The sequence below is a fragment of the Crinia signifera genome, chromosome 2 (assembly GCF_055691185.1).
Source record: "Crinia signifera chromosome 2, ASM5569118v1, whole genome shotgun sequence".
Classification (NCBI taxonomy): Eukaryota; Metazoa; Chordata; class Amphibia; order Anura; family Myobatrachidae; genus Crinia; species Crinia signifera.
Genome location: NC_139218.1, coordinates 116,619,596 through 116,644,168, shown reverse-complemented (window position 1 = coordinate 116,644,168; position 24,573 = coordinate 116,619,596). Strand labels below are relative to the sequence as shown.

The following is a 24,573-nucleotide window of genomic DNA, read 5'->3' as shown; positions in this document are numbered from 1 at the left end:
CAGACATTGCTCAATACTTGAAAATGAAGACTGCCTTATTTGTGTAACCCAATATTCTTGGACTAGTCAATCCATGATGGCAGTTTCTCATGAGACAGTGTAAGGCAGATGGTGTAGAACGACAAAATATATAAATTCCATACAATCCCACACTGAAACAATTCATTCTTTTGGTCCTCCTACCATAATGTGCATTTCAACTGAACTGACAATTAATAACCAGTCAGAAAACCACAAAATAGACCATCGAAAAGTGAAAGGCCATATTTCATGCTAGAATCATTCCACTCGAAGAAAGCAATGTTCCCTGTAGAGTTTTGCTGCCGTTTCTTTAATAGCACTTAAATTCAAAGTTTGTTTTTAAGGTCAAGAACAGTAGCGCATCAGGAATTATTTTCCCATAGAGAGAATATTATTCGCTGAAAATAGTGGTCTACACCCAATGTTATTCACACAAAGCAGGAGGTGCTCATTAAGACATGTACGTCTCTGAGATAAGGTGCATCACTGAAACATTTTCACATCATTCTCTTCTCTGTCCACTTGTGAATAGTTGTGTCCAAGACATTTCCTTTGCGATTCCAGCAGGTGTAATAAACATGTTGATTCATGTGGCAGCAGCAGTGTAGAAAGTGCCCAGTGATGAGACCATCCATAAACGAGGTAAATAGTTTGATAAGTGGAGTTTGTGTGGTAACAGTCTTGTGCAGGTGGTGGATAGGTTTTGGTCTTCTGGGAGATGGAAAGCTTTTCCTTTGAGAAGAATAAAAAAATATGTTTTATTGAATACCCAACCATAACCTGTTAATTGCTTTAACTGGCTGTAAATTACACCCTATTTTTGCAATCGGGTTAGAATGTAAATCTGGTAATGTACATAAGTGAGTTTACCATATGCCCATAAACACAAAATGGTTATTCAGACCTATCTCTTGATAAAAAGGTACTGCACCGATAATCCAGCACCCTCTGTTCCAACACTGTGCCAGATTATCGTGATATCAGCAGCATCCACATCCAACTGCACAACTTCCCTTGCAAAATTAGGTCTAGATGTATCAAGCTTCAAAAGTGATAAAATGGAGAGTGATAAACAACCAACCATTCAGCTCCTGCCTGACATTTTTCAAACACAAACGGTGACATGGCAGGTAGGAGCTGATTGGCTGGCTGTATATCACTCTCCATTTTATCACTTTTGAAGCTTTGTAAATCTGGCCCCCAGCCTGTAGTATAACAGGTAGGAGCTGATTGGGGATTGATACACAGTCAGCCATTTTATCACTTTTTGAAGCTTGATATATCTGTCCCTTAGGGAGGTATTCACTTATGGCCACACTTTTCTCTGTTTTTTTTTTTATGGTGAATGGGGATTGAACCTATTCAACTCAAGGGCTAAAAACACCAGGGTTGGCAAATTAGCTGCCAATCCATTTGTTTTTGCCAAAGGATGACAAAATTGTGTCCATTTTCAACACTGAGGCATTTTTCGCCAATGTCTTTTTACTAAACAGAGAAAAAAAAGTGAAAAAGGCATTGGCGAAAAATACCTCCAATAGCAGCGAAAATGGCCACAATTGAAAAGACAGTGATCGAAATAGTACTGCTTATTCAGCTAATCAAAAAAGGTTACTCATTCAATAACCCAGATTGTTTAATATTAACCGTAAATCATACAACTGAGTATAAATATAATACTGTATTTAGCATCTGTATTTAAGCTTGCTTTACAACGTTATCACCAACCAAAACCAATGGGAACACATATCATGACCATTAATATAATAAAAGACCTCTATAATCTTGTTCTCAGTATAAGGCTTATTGAATCTGATTTTGCTAGAAAACATAATTTGGAGTATAGGTCTCATGCGCTCAGCTACAGTCTATCATGGGGCACATTATTATAAAATGTTGTGACAAGAACGATACACAGATGGCAGAATATAGCAACTTGGCTTATCACATGGTATCAAATGAAGTCAATAAACAGTTGTACATAAACATAAAGAGTGTCATGCATGCCTATTACGTATTACCGAAGCACTTACCCAGTTACATGAGTGTGCACGGCATTTTAATGCAGCCCTGGCTGTTGTCTTCATTGCTGTCCAGTTTTTTCATTCTGTATTGATGTATTTCACGAACCAGCGTATAAAAAGCATCTTCAACACCCTGAGGAAACAATTCATGTGTAAATACTGTTTTCTTAAAGAGACTCAAGCATAAGCATTGTCATGTTAAAGAGAACATAACATATACAAATTTGCAATGTTTGTTTTACCAGAAAAACAAACAGAAGCTTATTCCACAGCGGCACATCCCTGAAATGTACCACCACAAAAAGGAAAAGCACAAAAACAAAAACACAAAGTAATCACTTCCAAAAAAAAAAAAAAAAAAAAAAAAAAAAAGGGGATCAAGATAGGAGAACGAATAACTTGAACTTGCCAGAGAAAAGGCATTATTTATGTCCATGCCCCAAACAATATGTAGGAAGAACATATATAAAACATTGAAAAAGGATCAGATCACCCACTGGCCACACATTTCAAGAAGTTCCATAATAGAAATCCAAATGTACTTCAGTTCACAAAACTAAGTAGTAAGACTTCACAGGAGAGGGGGAGACTACACAAAACTAACAATGAAGAATTAAGAATATGCAGCCTCAACTCAAAAGCACACAGATGGCACATACAATCCGCTTAGGACCGCATTGGAAGCCAACGGATCAGACGTGCAGCACGTCTGATCTGAAGGGCCAACCACTCGACCCACAGGACAGTGCATCGTGCACGCTGTGCATATGATCCATCTAAAGTGTGCAGATCGAGTACACATCATTCAGGTAGGGGTAAGGAGCATTAACTAATGCCCAAATCGTTGCCCCCCACACCAGTTCGACTGGCTGCAGGACACCCTATGAGAGCACAAACAGACCAGAGCCCCTGAGAAAGTCACACTCAGCACTTCCCCCCAGCCAGAAGACAACCTGTGTAACATAGCTAGCCATAAACACAGATTAGAAAAATTACTTCACGCAGCTGCGGGACGCCGCACTGCATACTACTTGAAAACACCTTTGTATTGTTTTGCGACTAACATTTTAAATCAAGAACCCGCAACCACCACCCTTCTGGAAACTGGCCCGAATAATCCTCTGGGACACTTACCACAGGTCTAATCCTGCATACAGTGGACTTGACACTATATAGCATCTACAGTATTTCTATTGTTTGAATTATTTACTTATTTAGACTTGGATTGTATTACTCTTGAGTGGGTATATTTCTATTATCAAATCAACATCAAATGTCCCCCATTTAGATGTAGCAGCATTCAGCTTCCTTGCGATGCTTAACCCTAGCTGCGACTATTCACACTCACCATGGCACAATGCAAAGTGAATGTATCATGGGTGCGAATATACCACAAAATAGAGATCGCTTGGCTGAGCGCAGCTACATCTGTACATCAGCCAAGATGCCCCAACCTGCCAGCATCGCTGATCGGATCCGTCCAGGAATTGACAAATTTAAATAGGTTAAAAACTGAAAATGGTTGGGCTTGGGATCATTAAACCCGTTTAATATTCCTTCCCTATGAAATTATTTATTAACAGTTTCTTATACAGCGCACACATATTACGCAGCACTTTACAGTTGTAACCAGCTAATTGTGCAGCTTTTATCTTTATAGTGTGCATCAATTATAAGGTCAATAAAATATTTCTCAAACAACTTATTGTGCCATTTTTTGTACAAATATTTTATTGCTTTATAGTTTGATATTATATAGCTTGCCATGTTAAAAATGAAAGATATATGTATGGTTTTTATAAATAAAATCCCATCAAAAAGGCTTCTGCAATGTACTTTCACTTTGAGCTGCGACAGTTCTTAGCCCATTTGCACTAAGCAAAAAATGCGGGGGTATCCAGGAAAACCAGCACGCCGGGTTATACATGTAGGGGGGGGGGGGGAAATAATCGCCATAGAAGGCTGTGCTGCCCAGACCAGTGAACTCCTCCTCTCTAGATCCACATCCCCTTCCGGGTGCTGGGAGGCGGAGTCCGCAGCAGCAGCAGGATCATCAGGGTAAGGGAGGGATGGGGAGCCGCTGCACATCGCAAAGAGCAGCTCTTAACGCAAGAGCTGTACTTTGCAATAATTATCGCATATGTGATAATTATCTATGTGGTAGCCAGTGATGTGCGTCGAAGTGGGGCCGCGGATGTTAGTGCATTCCGCCCTCTATCTGCTGCTCCCTCTCTCCATATACAGAAAGTTTTAAAACAGATCAGTGTCCTTACAAAAATTGCTTACACTTTCTGTTAAGCAGTAATTTGGTGTATCGAGTGGCCTCTAGTGGTCATTGGCGGTACTGCACACTATTATTATATCTAATCTCAACCCTCAGTATGTAAGCTCTCATGAGCAGGGCTCTTTTCCCTTCTTTGTCGTGGATTATTAGGTCGACCACTATCGGTTAACAGATAAACGTTAGACACAGGAAAGGTAAACATGCAGTAGGTCGACATGGTAATAAAGGACAGGAAAAGGTCGACAGTTTTTCATGGTTTTCGGTGTCTAGGGTGACAAACTCCCCAATTTGTGCAATGCTTTGGGTTCGGCACACTATTATAATCTTACTCTATGCCAACATGGATGGAGAAGTAACAAGTCTGTTTAAACAAAAATCACGTTGATCTTTTCATGTGTCGACCTTTTGCCTGTCGACCAACAGTGGGTCAACAGGATACTCAACTTTTGGTACTTATGTAATATCTGGGCTCCCGTTTTTCTTATGAGACCGCTGCGCTCGCCACGCTTCGGGCACGGTGGCTCGCCACACTATATAAAATCAACTCCATGCGTAGTTGGATAGTAGGGGTATGAAAAAATGGGGTGCATTTAACATGGGAGCCCAGATAATACATAAGTACCCAACTTTTTTTACCTAAACAATCTCAATACTTCCTTGGACGGCATCTAAACCCTCGTTTTTTATGCCACCCTAATACTTATTTCAGTATCGTTTTCTGATGGTTATGTTTATATACCATGTACTTATACTATACTGGGTACTTGTGTACTTTCATGGCTCCCATCGCATGCCATATGTAGTGGCATGCGATGGGATGCGATGTTTGCAGTTTTTAAGCATTTAAAAAAAAAAAAAAACTTGCATGCGATTTTTAACAGAAATGCATCCAAATGCATTGAAAATAGTGTCATTTTTCAGGCTGTACCACCCCCACTATCAACTGGAACCCGAAGTGTGGCGAGCGCAGCGAGCCCGCGAGGTGTGGCGGTACGCGTCCTACGACCTTTTCATACCCCCACTATCCACGTCGGAGTGGAGAATAGAAAGTGTGGCGAGCCCCGCGGACACCTGTGAAGCCCGCGAGGGGACGCGTATACCCGTGAAGGTATCCGTGTGCGCTCGCCACGCTTCGGGCTCGGTGGCTCGCCACACTTTCTATTCTCGACTCCACGCCGACGTGGATAGTGGGGGTATGAAAAGGTTGTAGGACGCATACCGCTGCGCTCGCCACGCTTCGGGTTCACGTTGATAGTGGGGGTGGTACAGGCTCAAAAATGACATTTGGGGGCCATTGAACATGTTTGGTAGTAATTTCAATGCATTTGGATGCATTTCTGTTAAAAATCGCATGCGATCACATGCGATGGACATCGTGGGAGCCGTGGTTGTACACAAGTACCCTATACTGTAACTAAGTCACCAAATTCTAGTTTAGCTTACTTGTTTATTTAAAGGTGAATAATGATAATAAAATGGTAAGGCACATACCTGTCTTGTTTTTGCAGAAGTCTCAATAAAGGGGATTCCGTAACTCCTGGCCAGCTCCTGAGCTTGCTTGGTGTCTACAGTCCTTGTTGGCAGATCGCACTTGTTACCAACAAGTACCATAGGAACATCATCTGAGTCTTTTACTCTTTTTATTTGCTCCCTAAGGAAGGGAAATATCCTTTAAACTGCAGCAATGGAATAATTACAGCAAGAAATGTTTGTAGGCAACAATCTCACCTAGAGAAGTAAATGTAAATCTGCCATAATGAAAAAGTGAAGAACATTTTGTACATGTTTATAATTATATTACTAGTATTTCGCGGTTGCAGTGTCCTGCTGTACACATCTCTAGGAATTACTGTGGGCTAACATTAACTGTGCCCCTTCATGGAGTGTTGTTTGTCACCTCTATAGATGATGTTGGTCGCAATGTGCTAGCAAAACAGTTGTTACACCAGCATCTTGTAGCCAGAATTGAAACTTGAAGAGTATTAAAGGCCAAAACACTGGGGCTCCGTGGCAAAGTGTAGCAGCGGCTTTGTAGAAGTCTGGGTTTGTCATTGCATTGGGCAGCTCTGGTCAGGAGAGCTGTCCATTGCTATACCAATCGCATATGTAAGCATATATTAGCACAATGTGGTTGGCATCTCCCGCCCCCTATCAGTAATTAATATTATACATTTGTTAAAATCATAAAGCACATATTAAATTTAATTAGTTACATAACTCCCAGGATTGGGGGAACAAAATTCTTAGTACTTGTGTACAATCACGGCTCCCACGATGTCCAACGTATAGGAAAAAATCGCATCACATGCGATTTTTAACAGAAATGCATCCAAATGCATTGAAATTAGTATCAAACATGTTCAATGGCCCCCAAATGTCATTTTTGAGGCTGTACCACCCCCACTATCAACGCAAACCCGAAGCGTGGCGAGCGGCGGCGGTACGCGTCCTACGACCTTTTCATACCCCCACTATCCACGTCGGCGTGGAGTTGAGAATAGAAAGTGTGGCGAGCACAGCGAGCCACCGAGCCCGAAGCGTGGCGAGCGCAGCAAGCCCCGCGAGGGGACACTGATACCTTCACAGGTATACGCGTCCCCTCGCGGGCTTCACAGGTGTCCGCGTGCGCTCGCCACGCTTCGGGCTCGATGGCTCGCTGCACCCGCCACACTTTCTATTCTCAACTCCACGCCGACGTGGATAGTGGGGGTATGAAAAGGTCGTAGGACCCGTACCGCCGCCCCTCGCCACGCTTCAGGTTCGCGTTTAAAATGCGATCACATGCGATTTTTCAAAAAATACCTGCAAAAATCGCATGCCATCGCATTTGGCATGCGATGGGAGCCGTGAAAGTACACAAGTACCAAATTCTTAACCTACCGTTTGTGACAACATACAAATGTGAAACAAGAATAACTAGTAAAAGCTTTATTTCCCGTTTGGGAAAGGCACATTTTTTTTTTTTATAATTAAATTCAAACATGTTTTGATTTTCCTTCACATAACGTGATCCTATTATTTAGGACAGTGGTGTCAAACTCATGGCCCTCCAGCTGTTGTGGAACTACACATCCCAGCATGCCCTGCCACAGATTTTATATAATGTATTGCTAAAACTGTGGCAGGGCATGCTGGGATGTGTAGTTCCACAACAGATGAAGGTCCGTGAGTTTGACACCACTGATTTAGGTGGTTTCTTTGGATTTGGTATCAACTATCAAGAAACATGTGGATATTTGTTGCTGTATTCCCTATTCTAGTAACCATAATAAGAAATGGTTAAATAATATACCTAAAACCGCATTATATTGTGTTTGGAGAAATGTTACCTCAGGCACCATATTTAAAACTAAACTGATTGACACCTTTAGGGAGAGCGATTATCATCAGGTAGTGTTAGATCAAGCATTAGATTACTCTGTCTCTGGATAGGTGAAATAAATAATAGATAACACAGATGCTAAACTTAAGATTTGACTCTGTTGTATATCTAAATATGAGGCAGTTAAAATGATGAATATTGGGAATTGGTACTACAAATTCACAATTGCTATATTATGGAGAATTTGGGATAAAAGACATCGGCTATTTTCAAGAAGGCAAAGAATGTCAAAGACATTTTACCTCCTAGCATTTTTAAAAATCCTTCCTGACAGGTTCATAACTCAATCCAAAGTGACTATTACGGTTTCGCAGGTCTTCAGTTTTTACAAATAGAATTATAGTAAATGTTCTAGGTCTCCATGTTGTGAACAAAACTAAGCCTGTGCACTCTCCTGAACTTAAAAAAAAATATTCAAAATGGAGTCCTTCAAAGATAATTATCAGCCTCACCATGCGCTCTCTAAAGTCAAGATTCCTGGAACATATAAAAAGGTATATTAATACCATTTTTGGTACTTGTGTATTATCACAGCGCCCCCGATATTAAGTCGCACGATTTTTAATCGCATCGCATGCTATACACCCGATGCACAGCGATGCAATGCAATTTAAGCCCTCTATATGATTTTAAATTGTATAAGCACCCTAATGGGTGCTTACAATGTTAAATGCACCCCCACGCCACCCCCAGTATGAACGCCAACCTGAAGCATGGCGAGCGGCGGCGGTACGCGTCCTCCGACCTTTTCATACCCCCACTATCCACGTCGGCGTGGAGTTAACCTTATATAGTGTGGCGAGCGCAGCGAGCCACCGAGCCCGAAGCGTGGCAAGCCCCGTGAGGGGACGTGTATTACTTTACATGTATTACGCGTCCACTCGCCACGCTTCGGGCTCGGTGGCTCGCCACACTATATAAAATCAACTCCACGCCGACGTGGATAGTGGGGGTATGAAAAGGTCGGAGGACGCGTACCGCCGCCCCTTGCCACGCTTCGGGTTCACGTTCATAGTGGAGGTGCATTTAACATTGTAAGCCCCCATTAGGGTGCGTATACAATTTAAAATCGCATCGCATTGTATGCCATATAAAATGCTATACAATTTTAACATTGTATGACATCGGGGGAAATTTCGTCGCATCCCATGCCTTATGGTCTGCGATGCGATGGGCACCGTGATAGTACACAAGTACCCCATTTTTAATTCATAGCGTACTAAGAAATTTCTTGAAAGGTCATGTTGCAGATTAAAGGTAATAGTGGTAAAATACATCTGCATTACAAGTAGAGGTGGAAGATAGTTTCAGAATGTTTCACACAGAAGCAGCAGCTTGGATTTTAAAGATGGTCTTTTAATCCACAAGGGCTGAATGAAACAGTAGTTCACAGAGCGGATGTAACATCTATATATATGTCTAGTGTCTGATTGTGTATCTCCGAAACACTGCCATCTGTTGGCAGCAAGTGAAACTACACCTCTTTCTCTGTAACACATGCACAAACACATAGGAAATCACGAGCGGGCTTACTAGTATATATATATATATATATATATATATATATATATATCCATGTTTTCAAAGTGGTTGATATCACTATATTATTTTATTATAAAACATATATGTCTGTCCTTTAGTTAGTGAATAGTCTGCTTGTGTGGCACATGCATTTCTTATATTATTTCTGAACTTTGAATTGTTATGTATATTATAGATATATTATTATGCATGATGTAACATTGTTCAGCCTGCTTTACACTCTTGGGATTATTTATTAGACAAAATCACCTGCTGATAATTCATGCACTATTACTTCCCGTTATTGTGGCACTGCACAGAGAAAGGGTTTGAGTATATGTAGGATGCAGGGACATTGGCAAAGTGCAGATTGTTTCAAAGTGCCACTGTACTGCCGGCCCTGCTAAGAGTAGTGGACTCTGGGCAGTATTCAATGCCGATTTTCGGCATGTGCATTGAATCCTGAATCGCTGCACATTCGCCACGTTCTGGAGGGCTGGAGCATTCACTGACAGCCCTCCCTGTTGCCCTATTCAACGCCGCAGGAGCTCGCTGCCCCTGATGGCAAATTTTAACCCCTGCGTCGAGCCGGGGGACGGCGACCGGCAGGGAGATGGAAGTCTCCCTGCCTACGCAGGAATGTGTGTGGTGGGGGGTGTGTGGGGGGAAGAGGGCTCCCAGGGACACGGGCAGCAGCTGCCCCCCCTAGAGAGCTGGCAGAGGATGTGGGTAGGGAGCCACTGAACTGCTCCCGCTCGTGCATATGTAATGAGCGGGAGCAGTGTTTAGTGAATATATTAATATGTAATGAGTGGCTCCAGATCCCCTGCTGGCTTATGTGTAAAAAAAATAAAAAATAGCAAGCCCCTTCACAGGAAAAAATTACTGATTTTTTTTACACAGAAACAAAAAAAAAAAAAAGTATCTTTTAAAAGATAACATTCCAGTTTACCTTAAAAAGATGGCGATTGCTACACGGTGAAGCACAGCGAAAATCACGCTGAAAACAATTCGCCATCCTAACATTGAATACACTCACGGCGAATCACATTGAAAAACTTATTGGAAAACAGCAGCGAATTGCAGCGACTAACTGCAAATCACTTTTTCAGTCAAAAGATACGCCGTGGAGCATGACAATAACACCCATTGGCCGCAAAAAGCGACGAATCAGCGGCATTAAATACTGCCCTCTGTGTTGCCATCTGTCATGGCCAACACTGTTGGATTAAACAAGAATAAGTGAACTGCCAACTCTATACAAACGCTGTATACTGGCCCGAAGCATGAGACCACCACGTTTGCAGCTGGAGCACTGCAAAAAGAAACTGTGCAGAAGCTGGATTGCATGAAGTGAGTTCCCACACCCATAGACGAGAAGCCAGATTACCTCTTTGTTCTTTGGACTGGGACTGTCAATTGTCTAAGACACCACAGCATCCACAAACTCTAGCTCAGATCAGCAAATTGATCTCGCTAGCTGGAAAGGGTCTCACTTGCAGCTATGTTTGGCAGCTCCTACTACCTGCTTTTTATCATCTGCAATACGTTGCCAACTCAATGTTTCCTGGTGAACCTTAATGTAACACATGCAGTAGAGGAGAGAAACCATTGAAATGACCTCTAGCCAGGGGCAAACGCAGGATTTTCAGAAGGGGGTTTCCAGAGGTGCGGAGCAAAGTACGGAGATGGACACTTAGGTGACCCAGTATATGTTTTGATGTCCCGCGGGTGGTAGGGGTATTCTATCAACCGCTCAGCATGTAGGGCCTGGATCAGTAATTTCCACTAATTACCCCTTTACTGCACAGATGGTGGTAGAGGAGGTGGGAGAAGGGGGCATTGGGCTGAATGAAGGGGCCCTGATACATAACTTCCAGGGTGGTAGGGGATGTTTAATACGCAGAGGAGGGGTGTATAGTGGAGTGGGCTTATTATTCATAATTTTCTGGTGGGAGGACAACTTGCTTGACTGCAGATATCTCCAGTTCCCGGAAATAGATTTCTTAGATTTTAATGGAATTAAAAACTAGAGAATCCCACCTACCAAATGGTACTGGGGACGAGGGGATCAGAGTTCAGGAGGCAGAGCAATCTGCCAAGGACTATATAAAACTACATACCAGGTGTGTGGAGCTGGAGCAGTAACCAGCTGCTTGAAGGCTGATATCTCTGGTTCTGGGAACAGTAGAGACAAGCTTCTAGTGTCCTTCAAAGGGGGGAGAGTCACAGATTTTGGAATATATCCTCAGAAAAACTCTACGTCAGACAGAACCTGAAATATCTGACTGGGAACAGCAATTAACAGGCTTGGATGGGGACCACTGTTTGAAGTCAGATATCTCCGGTTCCCAAGGTCCGATTTTAAAAATTCTTGTACTCTTGGAAAGAGGGGACCCTCAGCTTTCAGACAATGGTCCTTAGATTCCTGGGGGGGGGGGGTTACTGGGTACTCAGAAACCCCCCCTGCGTGCGCTACTGCTAGCAGTGGGCAATCGCCTTTGACATAACCTTAACCCCTTCACGACATTGCCTTTTAAGGTAATTTTTTTTTTTTTTTTCCTCCTTGCATTCAAATAAGCGTAACTTTTTTAATTTTCCGGCTATATAGACACATGAGGGCTTTTTTTTTGCGGGACAAGTTGTACTTTGTAATGGTACCATTTACTATACCGTATAATATTCTGGGGAATCAGGAAATAATTCAATGTGGGGTAAAAAAAAAAAAAAACGCCATTGCACAATTTTGCGCTGGTTACGGTTTTTTTGGAGTTCATAGTTCGTTTAAAATGATGGGTTATCTTTATTCTATGGGTCGTTACGATTCTGGTGATACCAAACTTATATAGTTTTCGTTATGTTTTACCACTAAAAAAAAAAATCGCAACTTTTACGGTTTTTCTAATTTGCGTTGCGTCGCCATGTTCTGCGGCTTATAACTTTTTTATTTTTCCACCTACGGACCTGGGTGAGGGCTCATTTTTTGCGGGCTGAAGTGTACTTTTTAATTAATACCATTATGGGATATGGGCAACTTTCTGATCTCTTTTAGTTATTTTTTTTTGGGTACGCGATGCGACCAAAAAACGTAGTTTTGGCGTTGGGGATTATTTTCCGTTTACGCCTTTAACCGTGCGGGATAACTAATGTTATATTTTAATAGATCGGACTTTTAGGAACGCGGCGATACCAAATATGTTTATTTTTTTTATTTTTTATTTATTTTTATTTGGGAAATGGGGAAAGGGGGGTGATTTGAACTTTTAATATTTTTTTATTTATTTTTTATTTTTAAACTTTATTTTTTTTTTTTTTTTACTTTTACTACAAGGCCCCCTAGTGTACTTGACCACTAGGGGGCGCGATCGCCTGTACTAGGTTCAGCCATAGAGCTCTATGGCTGAACGTAGTGATTTTATGCACTTCCTATTACATCCTGCCTGAGGCAGGATGTAATAGGTATGCATACACGGCCAGCACAGGGGTCTACATTAGACCCCTGGCTACCATGGCAACCGATCGGCACCCTCCGATCTCGCTGCGGGGGGCCCCGATCGGCGCCGGAGGGGGGCGCCCCCCCTCCGATCAGCTATTTAAGCACTGCGGGCGCTTTGCCCGCGGTGCTTAAAGGGTTAAACGGCCACGATCGGCGAACTCGCCGCTCGTGGCCGTGAGAGCAGGGACCTGGCTGTAATATACAGCCATTACCTGCTCTCTGTCAAGCCAGCTCACTCCGTGAGCTGGCTTGATTCCCCCGCAACCGACATATGACGTATATATACGTCATATGTCGTGAAGGGGTTAATCCACTACCAAAGGATTTAATATTAGGTCACAAGGATTTTTATATATACACTTCTACCATACTTTCCCAATTTTCTGAGTCCGTTCACAAAAGTGGCTTTTATTAGTTATTTCTCTCACAAATTTGTGTTTTATCAAATGCTTTAATAATAGCTTTTAAATTAAACATGTTTTTATTGAATTTACAGATGGATGACCCTACGCCTATAGTGTCCCCTATGTTTGCTCTGTTAACAAAAGGCCTTATTCAGCATGGATCGCTAATCCGAGCACTCGCAAATTCTGTATCAAATGAGTGTGCATGTGTACACAACGCATTGTGCACGCACAAGGGGAAGTAGCGATTGAAAATGTGTACGGAACGTAAAGGCAATGTGTCTGGAGCTTGACTGACAGGAAGCCGGCATTTGGGGGTGAAACCTGCCATTGTCTGGGTGTGCCTGAAGAAAGGCAGGTGTGCCCAGGTGTTTTTGAAGAGGGCCCATGATGTCAAATATTTTTGATGGTTCGGGAATTGCATACGGATAGCGACTCATTCACAATTCTCTTGCAATTTAGCAAGGGGCATATTTTCTTTCTGTCTAGGTGCTGGCTTCTCGCAACTGAAAGGACATTTGCACTTCTACAAAAGAGCATAAACATTGGCTACAATTCATTTTATTATTTTTGGCATTTCATACTTTTTCTTCTTCTTTCTTCCCTTCTAGTCTAGAACTCTTTGAGCGCTTTGTGTCTATTATTGAAATAGATCACACTAATGGTGTGTACACACGGCAGATATGCCGTGCTATGCGAGTCCGATACGATCAGATCGTATCGGGACTCGCAAAGCACGTCATGCATGGAGTGGCACAATTTAGACTATATAGTACAGTTCTGCACTATATAGTCTTGCCTGCCGATTTGCGCTCACACGGGAGCGCGCATCGGCAGCGCATCGGGCTCGCAAGCCCTAAAAAAAAAAAACACAATCAGCATGCGATATGGCTTCCGATGTTCACTATATCGGCAACATCGTAAGCCATATCGCACCGTGTGTACACACTATTACACTTAACAGAGCTGCCTATACAAAAAAATTATTCCAAGGCGCGGCAAAGAAGCAATTCTTTTTTCTTTTTTGTTACGCTGGCCTCTCGCAGCTCACTGCAAACTCTCCAATTAGAGATCAATTGCGAATTAGGCTTAAAGTGTCTTATTGCTATGGTATAGTGCAATGGTCAGGAATGAGGACAGGGGGAGAAACCCCCCCCCCAAAAGTATGGTATAATGCAAACTTGTAACTCATCTTTCAATGGGAAACAGGGATTAATATGTATCATAATAGAAACCAGTTTAACTAGTCCACTTTTTTTTCCCCACGAAAGCAAATACAATGGTTTAATATATTCCTAAATTGTCTATTTAGTATTGCGTACCAAATACCGCACAGTGCTGGGTGAACACGTAAAACTGCTTAATTAGATGACTGGTTGGCAAGTTATCTCCCTCCCGGAATGGCACATATGCCCCTAAAGCCAGATACACAGTGTACCCAGACGACATATCATTACTATGGTACTCACTGTATCAGAACCGTATAATGAAGGATGGAACAATCCCTCATTCCATCCTCCAATACCTAATACAGCACTGCATGTGATATGGTCTCATTTGCGGTTCAGCGCGGCTGGGCGAACTATCCACGTGGACAGAGGGAGAATACAACAGTGCGCGGAGCACAGCGAAGCTACCATGCCTGAAGCATGGAGAGCTAAGACTAAGACCCACACCTATTGACAGTCGACCCTATGACCCATACAAATTTTAATGGATGCCGCCCAGATGGGTGTTTAATCTGGGTTTCCTTTTTAAGTTAACTATCAATTATTACTTACAATAAATGTTTGAATGTCAGGGAGTCCAAGACCACTTGGAAAAAGAGTGAACCCTTAGCTGCTAAGAAAATCCAATACATGTATGTACTAGCACTTATCTTCTAAGGCCAGTCTCAAAGCCAATTTCAGTAAAATGCTCAAACAAACCTAAGAAAGAATTTGAAGCACTGTGTGGTTTCTATGCAAGTGCTATCATGCCGTCACATGCACAAGATTCCAGTGAAGATGTTCTGGATGCAATGAGACAAATCTATAGCAGTAAAACTATTTGGGGTTTAGTCCTTTCTAAAATTACACAGTCGTATTAGTGTATAAATATACGCAGCAGCAAACCAGCACCAATTAATTAGACCCCCAAAAATGCAGCCTGTCTTAATTCATTGTACACTCATTATCTAGAATTCTATATAAAAGTTTTCATTTTTTGTAGCACCAAAATGGTTTTATCCTTTTACATTCCATGTGCCGTCTCCACTATTTAGGAAAGGGTAAACCGTAATGTGCGTTTCCTTTGAGATTACACGGCCATAGTCAGGAAGTGAGCAGTATACAAAGACTTATTCCAATTACGCCACACCCAAATTCTTACCATAACTTAGCTCAATACTTAAAAAAGGTATTAAAAAAAATAATGTATTAACATTTTTAAACATAAGCCAAAAGGTTTATAGATAAGAGAGATACAACTTATCGGAGACTACAGATATCTGAAGAATATGTGTTTTTAACTCAGTAAAGATACTTACAGAAAAAAATAAATGGGGAAAGATATATTTTGGCATATTTACCTGTATGAATTGATATCAGCAAATGATTTGCTATTGTTGATTGCAAATACACATAGGAAACCTTCCCCAGTCCTCATATACTGGTCACGCATGGCACTGTACTCCTCTTGCCCTGCAGTATCCAAGATATCCAGGAGGCAGGTTTCTCCATCAATCACCACCTGCTTCCTGTATGAGTCCTAGAGAATAATAATAAATAATAATAAAATGTCATGGACTAGTATGCAAGCATTGTTAAATTGCACATGATTAACTGGGCAGAGGTGCTTTGGAATGCCCCTGTGAGCTCTGTTTTCACTGTGACTTAACACCTTTGTAAGCATATGAAACGCTAAGAATATTTCAGCCTGTTGGGTAGATGTACCAATAGTCTGTTTCAAAGCAACCAATGAATGGCTGCCTTTAAACTGCAATAGTCGTTACGCCTAAACAAACTTGATTTAGCATTAAACTACTTCATATGAAAACCATTGATCAAAATCAGCAATCATCAGTGACTTTGACAAACCATGAAATAGTCCATCCAGCCTTGCATCTGTAGCAGAATGACTGTCGGCCACACAGATTTAGAAAACAGGAGATAATATTTGGCTGAAGTCAAGCTAGGAAATTACATCAGATGAATGCTTAAAAACTGTCTATAAAAATAAATTAAAAAAAAAAGTGTAAACTACAGTGTTCATTTCAGGGCACTACTTGTCAGCACCAGCAAACAACTTTGTGCTGTGAATGAATAAAGAGTTCCTAACACATTGTGGGGCAATCAAACATGATAACACCCCCCCACCCCACCCAAAAATCAGAGAAACATCAGGATAAGTTTTCTCTCTAATAATTGAATCCCCTCCCAAAACCCTTATAAGAGGTTTAAATAACAAAGATGTGGCAGTTCTAGTAAATGATTCAATACAGAATTATCAATAACTAATTCTAAAGAGTTGTGTGATCAATTCTATTCATCTTTATGAACAAACAAGTAACATTTGGGGAAATGCATGAGGTCAGTTTGGAGATAATACCTCTATTGTGGGATCATATTCATCTACAAAATGGTTCTGTATAAGTTGTATTGTTAAGGCACTTTTCCCAACACCACCGGCTCCCACCACCACCAGCTTGTATTCCGTCATTTCTGCAGAGTGGTTCCCTGGAAAAACAATACGTTGTGAGGTTGAAATCAGCTTTAATGATTGAGCAGTTGAATAGCTTGAGGATAGTAAACAATGTGACAGTTCAAAACTTAATACAAGACACAAATATATTAGTATCAAATATATTTAAGAGGCTACTAATAAACTTTATTTAGCGCTATGATTTCATTAGCAAAATACTGCTAATATATATCAAAGACTGATATATTGGGCATATACAGTATATATATGAACAGAAGTGCTCCGTTTTACAACCAGTCACTGTAAATAAATCCCGATTCCAATATGGGCAGTAACTGCATTTGCAGTTGCCTTTTCAGCAATTCTGAATGAATACTTTACTATAGAGCAGGGGTGGCCAAACCTGTCCTCAAGATCTACCAACGGTGCATGTTTTCCAGGCAACCTGTGGATGGATTCAGTATTGAATCCCGGCGGTCGGGATCCCGGCGTTCAGAATCCCGTCAAGGGGGGGACGTGGATCGCCCCCCCCCCTTGCGGGCTCGCTGCGCTCGCCACGCAGCGGGCCCGGTGCCTCGCTACGCTCGGCACACTAATTTATTCTCCCTCCAGGGGTGTCGTGGACACCCACGGAGGGAGAATGTGTCGGCATTTCGGCGGTCGGGATTCTGAACGCCGGGATCCCGACCGCCGGGATTGTAACTGCATCCCCTGTGGATCTATAGTAGGAATGAATGCAGCAGGTTTGAAAATGTGACCGTTAGTATTGGCTACAGCTGTGCACCAGCTAGGTGATCTGGAAAACATGGGCCATTGGTATATCTCGAGGACCGGTTTGGTCACCCCTGCTATAGAGTGTTGGCATTTTTTCCCATTTCTTACAAACAATTCAATTGTTTTTAGCTCTGGTCAAGACTGCACTGTAGCTATTCAAATGTTTTTGCGATCAGCCCCTCTTGTGAGTGAGAATTCACAGTATTAGCCATATCTCCTGGTCCTAGTGCCACTTGGGTTGCAATCAAGGCATGCCCAGCACTCGCACCCAGCTCCAACGCCATACTGCTTTGCACGCAGTTTTGGCACACACGTCAGGAGGATGCACACAGAAGCACGTGATACAGATGCCCTTGCTGCTATCAGTGACCATGAGTTTGATATAAGTTGCATGTGAATGACTGCTGCATGCGCATAACGTATTCATGTACGTAAAGACTAAATGCACGCAGGTGAGAATACTCGCTGTTGTAATGCGTGCAGAGATGACAGAGAACCCATCTCTAAGGGTAACATTGGGGCTGGTCACAAAAACTATGAAGCAGCTCCCGTGCAGTTTGCAGCTACAAACAATTGAATCTTCCCTATAAAATGTTTATATAGTAATGAAAAAAAAATATATTGTAAAATCTGGAGCAAAATCAATATAGTGAGAGTGTTTGCTTACTTAGGCTGCTTTCACACCGCAAAACCTGCCGAGACCCGGTATTTAAAACGGGTCCATGCAGGTTAATGTCCCATTCACACCGCACATATTACCCAGTATAGTATAAGTATAAGCAGTGTGAAAGCACTCTACCACTGATCGGCAATGAGACTTTACCTGAGGTAAGGTTGCCCCGGCAACATGGTGGAGTCTGGCAGAGGGGAGTACGGAGGCAGGCCCCGGGTGGAGCTGGCTAGCGGCGGTGACATACAGGAGTCTGGGGGATCCGGGAGGCAGAAAGCGCTCCGGCACACTTATCACCACTGAGGTCCTGCTCCGTGCATATCTAATGAGCGGGACCCAGTGCAGTGAATATTTAATGAGCGGGTCCCCACCCCCTGCTCATTTCATATACATGGGGCGGGGACACGCTCATTTAATATTCATTGCACTGGCTCCCGCTCATTAGATATGCACAGAGTGGGACCAGCTCAGTGCTCACTACTGCCAGGGTCCTAAATACCGTTTCAGACCAGTTCACTCTGCCCGAAAAAAGTGTCTGAAACTGGTAGGACACAAATATCGGTATTTCTTAAACGGGTAAAGCACCCCTGGAGCTTTCACACTGCAGCTCTAAACATTTGAAAAGGCAAAAAAACGGCAATATACTGTTTAAGAGCTGCAGTGTGAAAGGGGTATAAGTTACTCAGCAAGGGAAATATGTACCAGTGCTGTATTTTACTATATAGCTTGTTTGTTTACAAAAACACAAGTGTAGTCAAGGAGGAACTATGGCAACTTGTAAAATAAAATTGCAGAAATGATGAATAAGTTTGCAAGCTTCCTTTTCCGATTCACATGTTTATGACCTCCTTAACTCATACGTAAACAGAAATTCCTGGAGCCGTGCAGGGGACAATCTCCTAATAACCAATTCTACTGCCATCCTGATTCACATGACACACACACACACACACAGTTCAGGCTGGGAGAAGCACATGAACCAGAGGAAGGAAGAGGCAGTACATGGCTAAAGGCCACAGGTCCTTTGGGGATGTATACAGTTGCCATCTCCTAATTGAGGGAAGAGATAACATTTTAATACTTAACCTTCAGAATGCAAAACTACAGCATATCTTCAACTGTATAGGAAAACAGTATAACCAGTTATCTGAAGCATTAATTCAGTACTAAATCAAATAATGTCAGCATTCTGAAGGGGAAGGGGGGGGGGGGGGGTCAACATAAAAAAAAAACATGCTAGTTTATGTCAGAGTAATTTGGACTACATGGAAAAATGTAGTCAGTGAAACTAATAAAGACGCTCTCTCAGATAGCTTAAGTTCTAGCCCAGAAGAATGTTCAATCCATTATTCTATTGTGCAGATGTCACAGTACAGAGAAACACCCATTTCCTCAAGAATTTCACAGAGTAGACTACAGCAATATCAGTTTTCATAACAAATAATATAATAATCGTATACATCCCTTTAGGTTATGTAAACTGCCATTATGCACCAATCCACTTATCTAATTCTGCTATGATAAAGACTAGAACTACATCTAGAAAATCGCTACCACTACAAAACAGAATCAAAGGGATGGTTGACTCCAAAATGCAAGTACTTTACTGTACTAGTCCCTGTGGTTGCTGCTAGGTAGAGATGAAGTCGGTGTCCCTGCTTTAAAAAACATAACGGATAGGCTGTAGAACATATGGACCACAAAGAAGATGATTTTGGGGCAGTACAGACAGTGTAATGGTTAGCATTACTGCATTACAGCACTGAGGTCATGGGTTCAATTCCCACCATGGCCCTAACTGTGCGGAGTTTGTATATTCTCCCCGTACTTGTGTGGGGGTACTCGGGTTTCCTCCCACAATCCAAAAATATACTGGTACGCTAATTGGCTCCTAACAAATAGAATGTCTGTGTGCGCGTCTACAAGTGGTAGGGAATATAGATTGTAAGCTCCACTGGGGCCGGGACTGATGAATGTTTAAATATTCTCTGTAAAGTGCTGAGGAATATGTGTGCGCTGTATAAGAAACTGTTCATAAATACGATTGTGACAGTAATAGCACCTACAGATGTAGCCCCTCTCATTCACTCTCAGCACTCGCAGGAAACCTCCCCACTGGCAAGCGCTGGTGGAGAGGGACACACATGCGTCTCACACACACGCGAGTCCCATTCACTTGGCGGCGTGACCCTGCCCGTCTCCACGGTGGGAGACCGGCGATGGCGGCGGGAACCTCCGGCGGAACAGGGCGCGCAAGCGTGTCATGCACACAAGCACCCTTCCGACGGCTGGCGGTTGGAGATGAAAATCGCCGGCCCCTGCAATGAAGAGGCCGACTCCATCTGTATGTCCACCAATGACTCATGTAGAGGATTTAAATTGTTCAAGCTGTTGGCTGCTCCTAGATGGCATCTGTCAAAGCAAATCAATTGTTGCTCTGTTCGGGTGCGAATAGCTCAGGAATTACACATTTCAGCTCACATCCTCCATAAATGGCAAGCTAAAATGTAATACAAGTCAGAATTTGGTGCCCTAAGCCAGTGGTTCCCAACCTGGGGTACTAGTACCCGTGGGGGTACTCTGCATACCAGTTGGGGGTACTTGAAAATAATATTGGAAATGAAAAAAAGTATTTCGATGGCAGAAGAAGACCCATTGCCATTGAGAAGAACCATGTTTTGTCACTTACGGTCCTGTCTTCAGTGTCATCAGCATCATCAGTGTCTCCTGGTGCCTGACCAGCAATCCACGGGGAGCTTCCTATGCTGCCCTCAGACATCAGCAATCATCTGCCCTGCGCTGACACAGGTGGAGGAAGCAGCGGCATTAATCCTACAGGTGTTAGTGGGAACCCTGGAGACAATACTTGTGTATTGTCTCCAGGGTTCCCACTAACACCTGTAGGATTAATGCCGCTGCCAGGGGCCAGACATGGAAGGGCACGATTCCTGTCCATTACTCCTTAATATAAGGATATGCATAAGGATAGGCATACCGCTCACTTCCTCTCCACTTGTAAGTACTGTCTATATTTCAAATTGAGAGGAGGGGGTACTCTTCAATGAAAAGCCTAATCAAGGGGTACGGGAGAAAAAAAAGGTTGGGACCCACTGCCCTAAGCAATACTTTAGGTTGATTTACAGCCATCATGCACAGCTAACCAAGGTAACAGGTAGTAATGGGCACACACACGCAGCAGCCATGGAGGTGGGGGGGCATACAATTTATTCCTCAAGTGGTAGGGCATGTTTTTCAGTGATAGCTAGAATCAAATCAACCCTGGTCTTCTCACTAATATTTTTCTTATTGATGATAGTGGATCAACTATTCTAAAGAAAACCTTTAAAAACAAGATCAGCAGCAAGATGACATGGATTCAATAAGCCAACTACCTTCAAACAGCTTTTTTGGGGAAGATAGCAACAGGGGTTGCCAAACCGTTCCCCATGATGTTCACATTTTCCAGATCACCTAGCTGGTGCACAGGTGTAGTCATGACAGTCACAATTTCAAACGTGCTGCATTCATTCCTGACACATTCTACAGATCCACAGGTGGTCTGGAAAACCTCAACCATTGCTACATCTCAAGAACCTCTGTTCTACATCGAGAGCTGCAATTCAATCAATTGGTGGGAGTTGAATTACTTTCCATGGCTAACCACAAGGCAGCACTTACCGTGCATTTCTACTTGTACCCTCCTGAGGTGCAAACAGAATTTCATGTCAAGTAGGACTTAAGGGCTAGTTGCGACCCGACACCTGCAACTAGTCCAAAAGCTGCAGCTCAATGTAACTAAAACAGGGACATTTTCATGGGAAAAAGTGGCTGTTGCAAGAATTAGGTGAATAGCTCACAGACACAGGTTGGGGGTGAAATCCCAACAGTCACTTTCCAGATTGTCAGGATGCTGACAGCAGCATTCCAATGGTCAAAATCTAGACAGATGCTGCAGCCTGACCCTCCCTCTCGTACCTACCCAAACCGCTGTACTTACCTTTGGATCTGTCGGGATTCTGACTGTCAGGATCCTGTTGTCTGTATTCTATTGGGATCCAGACTGCAGTGATCTTGGCCGCATAGTGTGGGAGCTTTATTCCTGCAAAAGAAATGTATTAACCCCCTAGGAGTCACTGGCTCAATTAATTACAAGACACTTTTTTCTTATGATGGGCAAGAGCAATATATTACCTTTATCCATGATCAGCCGCTTAAAAAGGACATACACTAAATTTTATTTTTGGTTTGTGGGGGGCTCCTACAAACCATTGAACAATTTGAAATGTATACATAAAGTAACAACTCAAAATGATTAATCTTTCTGAAAGTATAAACGGGATATTGTCGCCTGGTGACTAATATCCAGATGCTGGATAAATCTAGTTAATCGCCTGACAGATCACTCAGCACACAGTGCTGAGCAACCAAAATGCTCTGCAGTGTCGCCCTGTGTGTTAAGAACCACACGCAGGGCGATATTAAGCCATTTTCGGAGCGATTTTACGTATTTTAAATTAATCGCTCAGAAAATGGCAGAGAATTGCTGTGTGTGCAGCACACACAGCAATTCAAAAGTGCGTCCCCGCAGCCCCAAATCTGGCCATGATTAATAACTGCCCCGCTGGTTAATTCAGAGCACTCGCCAGCATAGCAGACAGTGAGCATCGCTTTCAGAGCAAGTACTCTTAATCCCGCCTGTCTCTCCGGCCGTCTTCACTGTGTCTGTGTCCAAGTTGTGGGCAGGTGAGGATTTGGGAGCAGTGCTCTGAATCCACCCTGCCTCTCCGCCCTGCCTGTCCCGACAGAAGACTTCACTTCAGTGCAAGCTGCAGATGCTAAGTACGTGGGAGAAGACTACAGAGTTGGTAAGTATTTTTTTTCCCCCCACTGTGCCGCCAATGCTTACATATAATTTTTCTTTTTTTTGTGGGGGGGGGGGGGACGACGACGACACACTATACCGCCAACACATATATGTTTTTTGGAGGGTCACTATACCACCATTTTTTTTGGGGTGGGGGTCTCTCTATACCACCAACACATATACCATATGTTTTTTCTGTCCGTGTGTATGGCCCATAAGCCCCTTCAGCGATCTCACTAGATTGCTTAGAAAATGCCCCTACATCGCTCCATGTGTAGAGACAATAGCGATGCGCGGCACTATTGACCAGCAATTAATATCCAGCACGCTGAATAAATCTAGTTAATCGCCAGTCAGGGCCCTGACATATCGCTCAGCATGCACATGCTGTGTGCAGCGGAGCAATGTACATTGATCTGAGATCGCTCGGCTGTGTTGCCCAGTGTGTAGGCCCCTTAAGGTTTAGAGAGAAATAAAAGTACCAACCAGCTGCTGGCGTATTACAGGCTGTGTTTTGTAAATGGCAAGAGCTGGCTGGTTATCATTCCACTTTTTTCAGGCTTACTACATGTGACCCATACCCCGGTGTGACCTACTGTATACTGAATCGATACAGGACGGGTGGCAAGTCTAGCGTTAGATAAATCTTAAGAAAGAACAGTGTAGGTTTGCCCACGAAAACACACATCTGGAGCCAGTCACTAGGGAAATATAAAGTTATCAACTAATGTGCTAATCAGGCTTTTCTGTTCTCTGAGACTTGTACTTTCAAAGCACACACGCGCTGCTTCCATAGCCATGTGATGGGGAGGAATGAATGGGAAGCAGGGGGAGGCTGGTGAGCAGGCCATGTAGCGGGCACAGCGCAGGTTGAGCACTCAGCAGTTGGGAAAGGACGCAGCGTGCCGGGGACGGGATGATGCTGGGCGCACCTGATGGTGACCCGGGCACTGGCTATGCTCAGACACGTGTATAACAGGTTAAGAGGTAAAACTATGGATGCCGGGCTACACTTCCTTACCTTCGGCACTACGTAGCCGCGCCGCCCCGCCAGGTCCATGCACCGGCCCGTCTGCCCCCCGCCAAACAGCGCTCTTCGTCAGGAACTAGTTCCCCTCTGTCCGGGCGCACCCAGCAGCCCTCCTCCCATCGTCCGCTTCCGCATTTCGGCACCGCTGCAACACTCGCGAGAGCTCCCGTCCGAATTCAAGCCTCGTCCTGACTGCTGAAGTTCAGCCGGCTGGTGCCTGCCGTGTGTGTGTGCGTGTGTGTGCGTGTGTGTGCGTCTAGCTCGCCTCGCAGTTGGTTTCCATTTCCAGATAATATGTCGACTGTCAATAGGTCGACACAAGCAATAGGTCAGCATGCCAAGGGTCGACACATAAGCAGGTCGACTTGAGTTTTTCATGATTTTTTCACTCAGATAACTTGTGTGTGCTATATGATGCATGTGGA

General features: G+C 43.2%; 1 protein-coding gene across 1 annotated transcript; it reads right to left on the bottom strand.

Annotated features, from left to right (window-relative positions):
- Nucleotides 1–303: 303 nt before the first annotated feature.
- On the bottom strand, nucleotides 304–24,305 carry NRAS (NRAS proto-oncogene, GTPase). The gene is made up of 7 exons (XM_083172746.1): nucleotides 24,140–24,305; nucleotides 22,252–22,353; nucleotides 16,718–16,845; nucleotides 15,699–15,877; nucleotides 5,818–5,977; nucleotides 2,052–2,175; nucleotides 304–753 (listed from the first exon to the last, which is right to left on the bottom strand). Exons 3-6 carry the CDS (start codon nucleotides 16,826–16,828, stop codon nucleotides 2,056–2,058), a joined length of 570 nt encoding a protein of 189 aa, XP_083028872.1. The 5' UTR covers nucleotides 16,829–16,845; nucleotides 22,252–22,353; nucleotides 24,140–24,305; the 3' UTR covers nucleotides 304–753; nucleotides 2,052–2,055.
- Nucleotides 24,306–24,573: the final 268 nt, after the last annotated feature.

What these genes read in the sequence shown, in the direction of transcription:
- NRAS (XM_083172746.1), bottom strand. Translation starts at nt 16,828, where the DNA reads ATGACGGAATACAAGCTGGTGGTGGTGGGAGCCGGTGGTGTTGGGAAA. An exon ending in AATATGATCCCACAATAGAG is followed by an intron (nt 15,878 to 16,717) that starts GTATTATCTCCA and finishes ATTATTCTCTAG; the next exon opens with GACTCATACAGGAAGCAGGT. An exon ending in CTTCTGCAAAAACAAGACAG is followed by an intron (nt 2,176 to 5,817) that starts GTATGTGCCTTA and finishes TTGTTTCCTCAG; the next exon opens with GGTGTTGAAGATGCTTTTTA.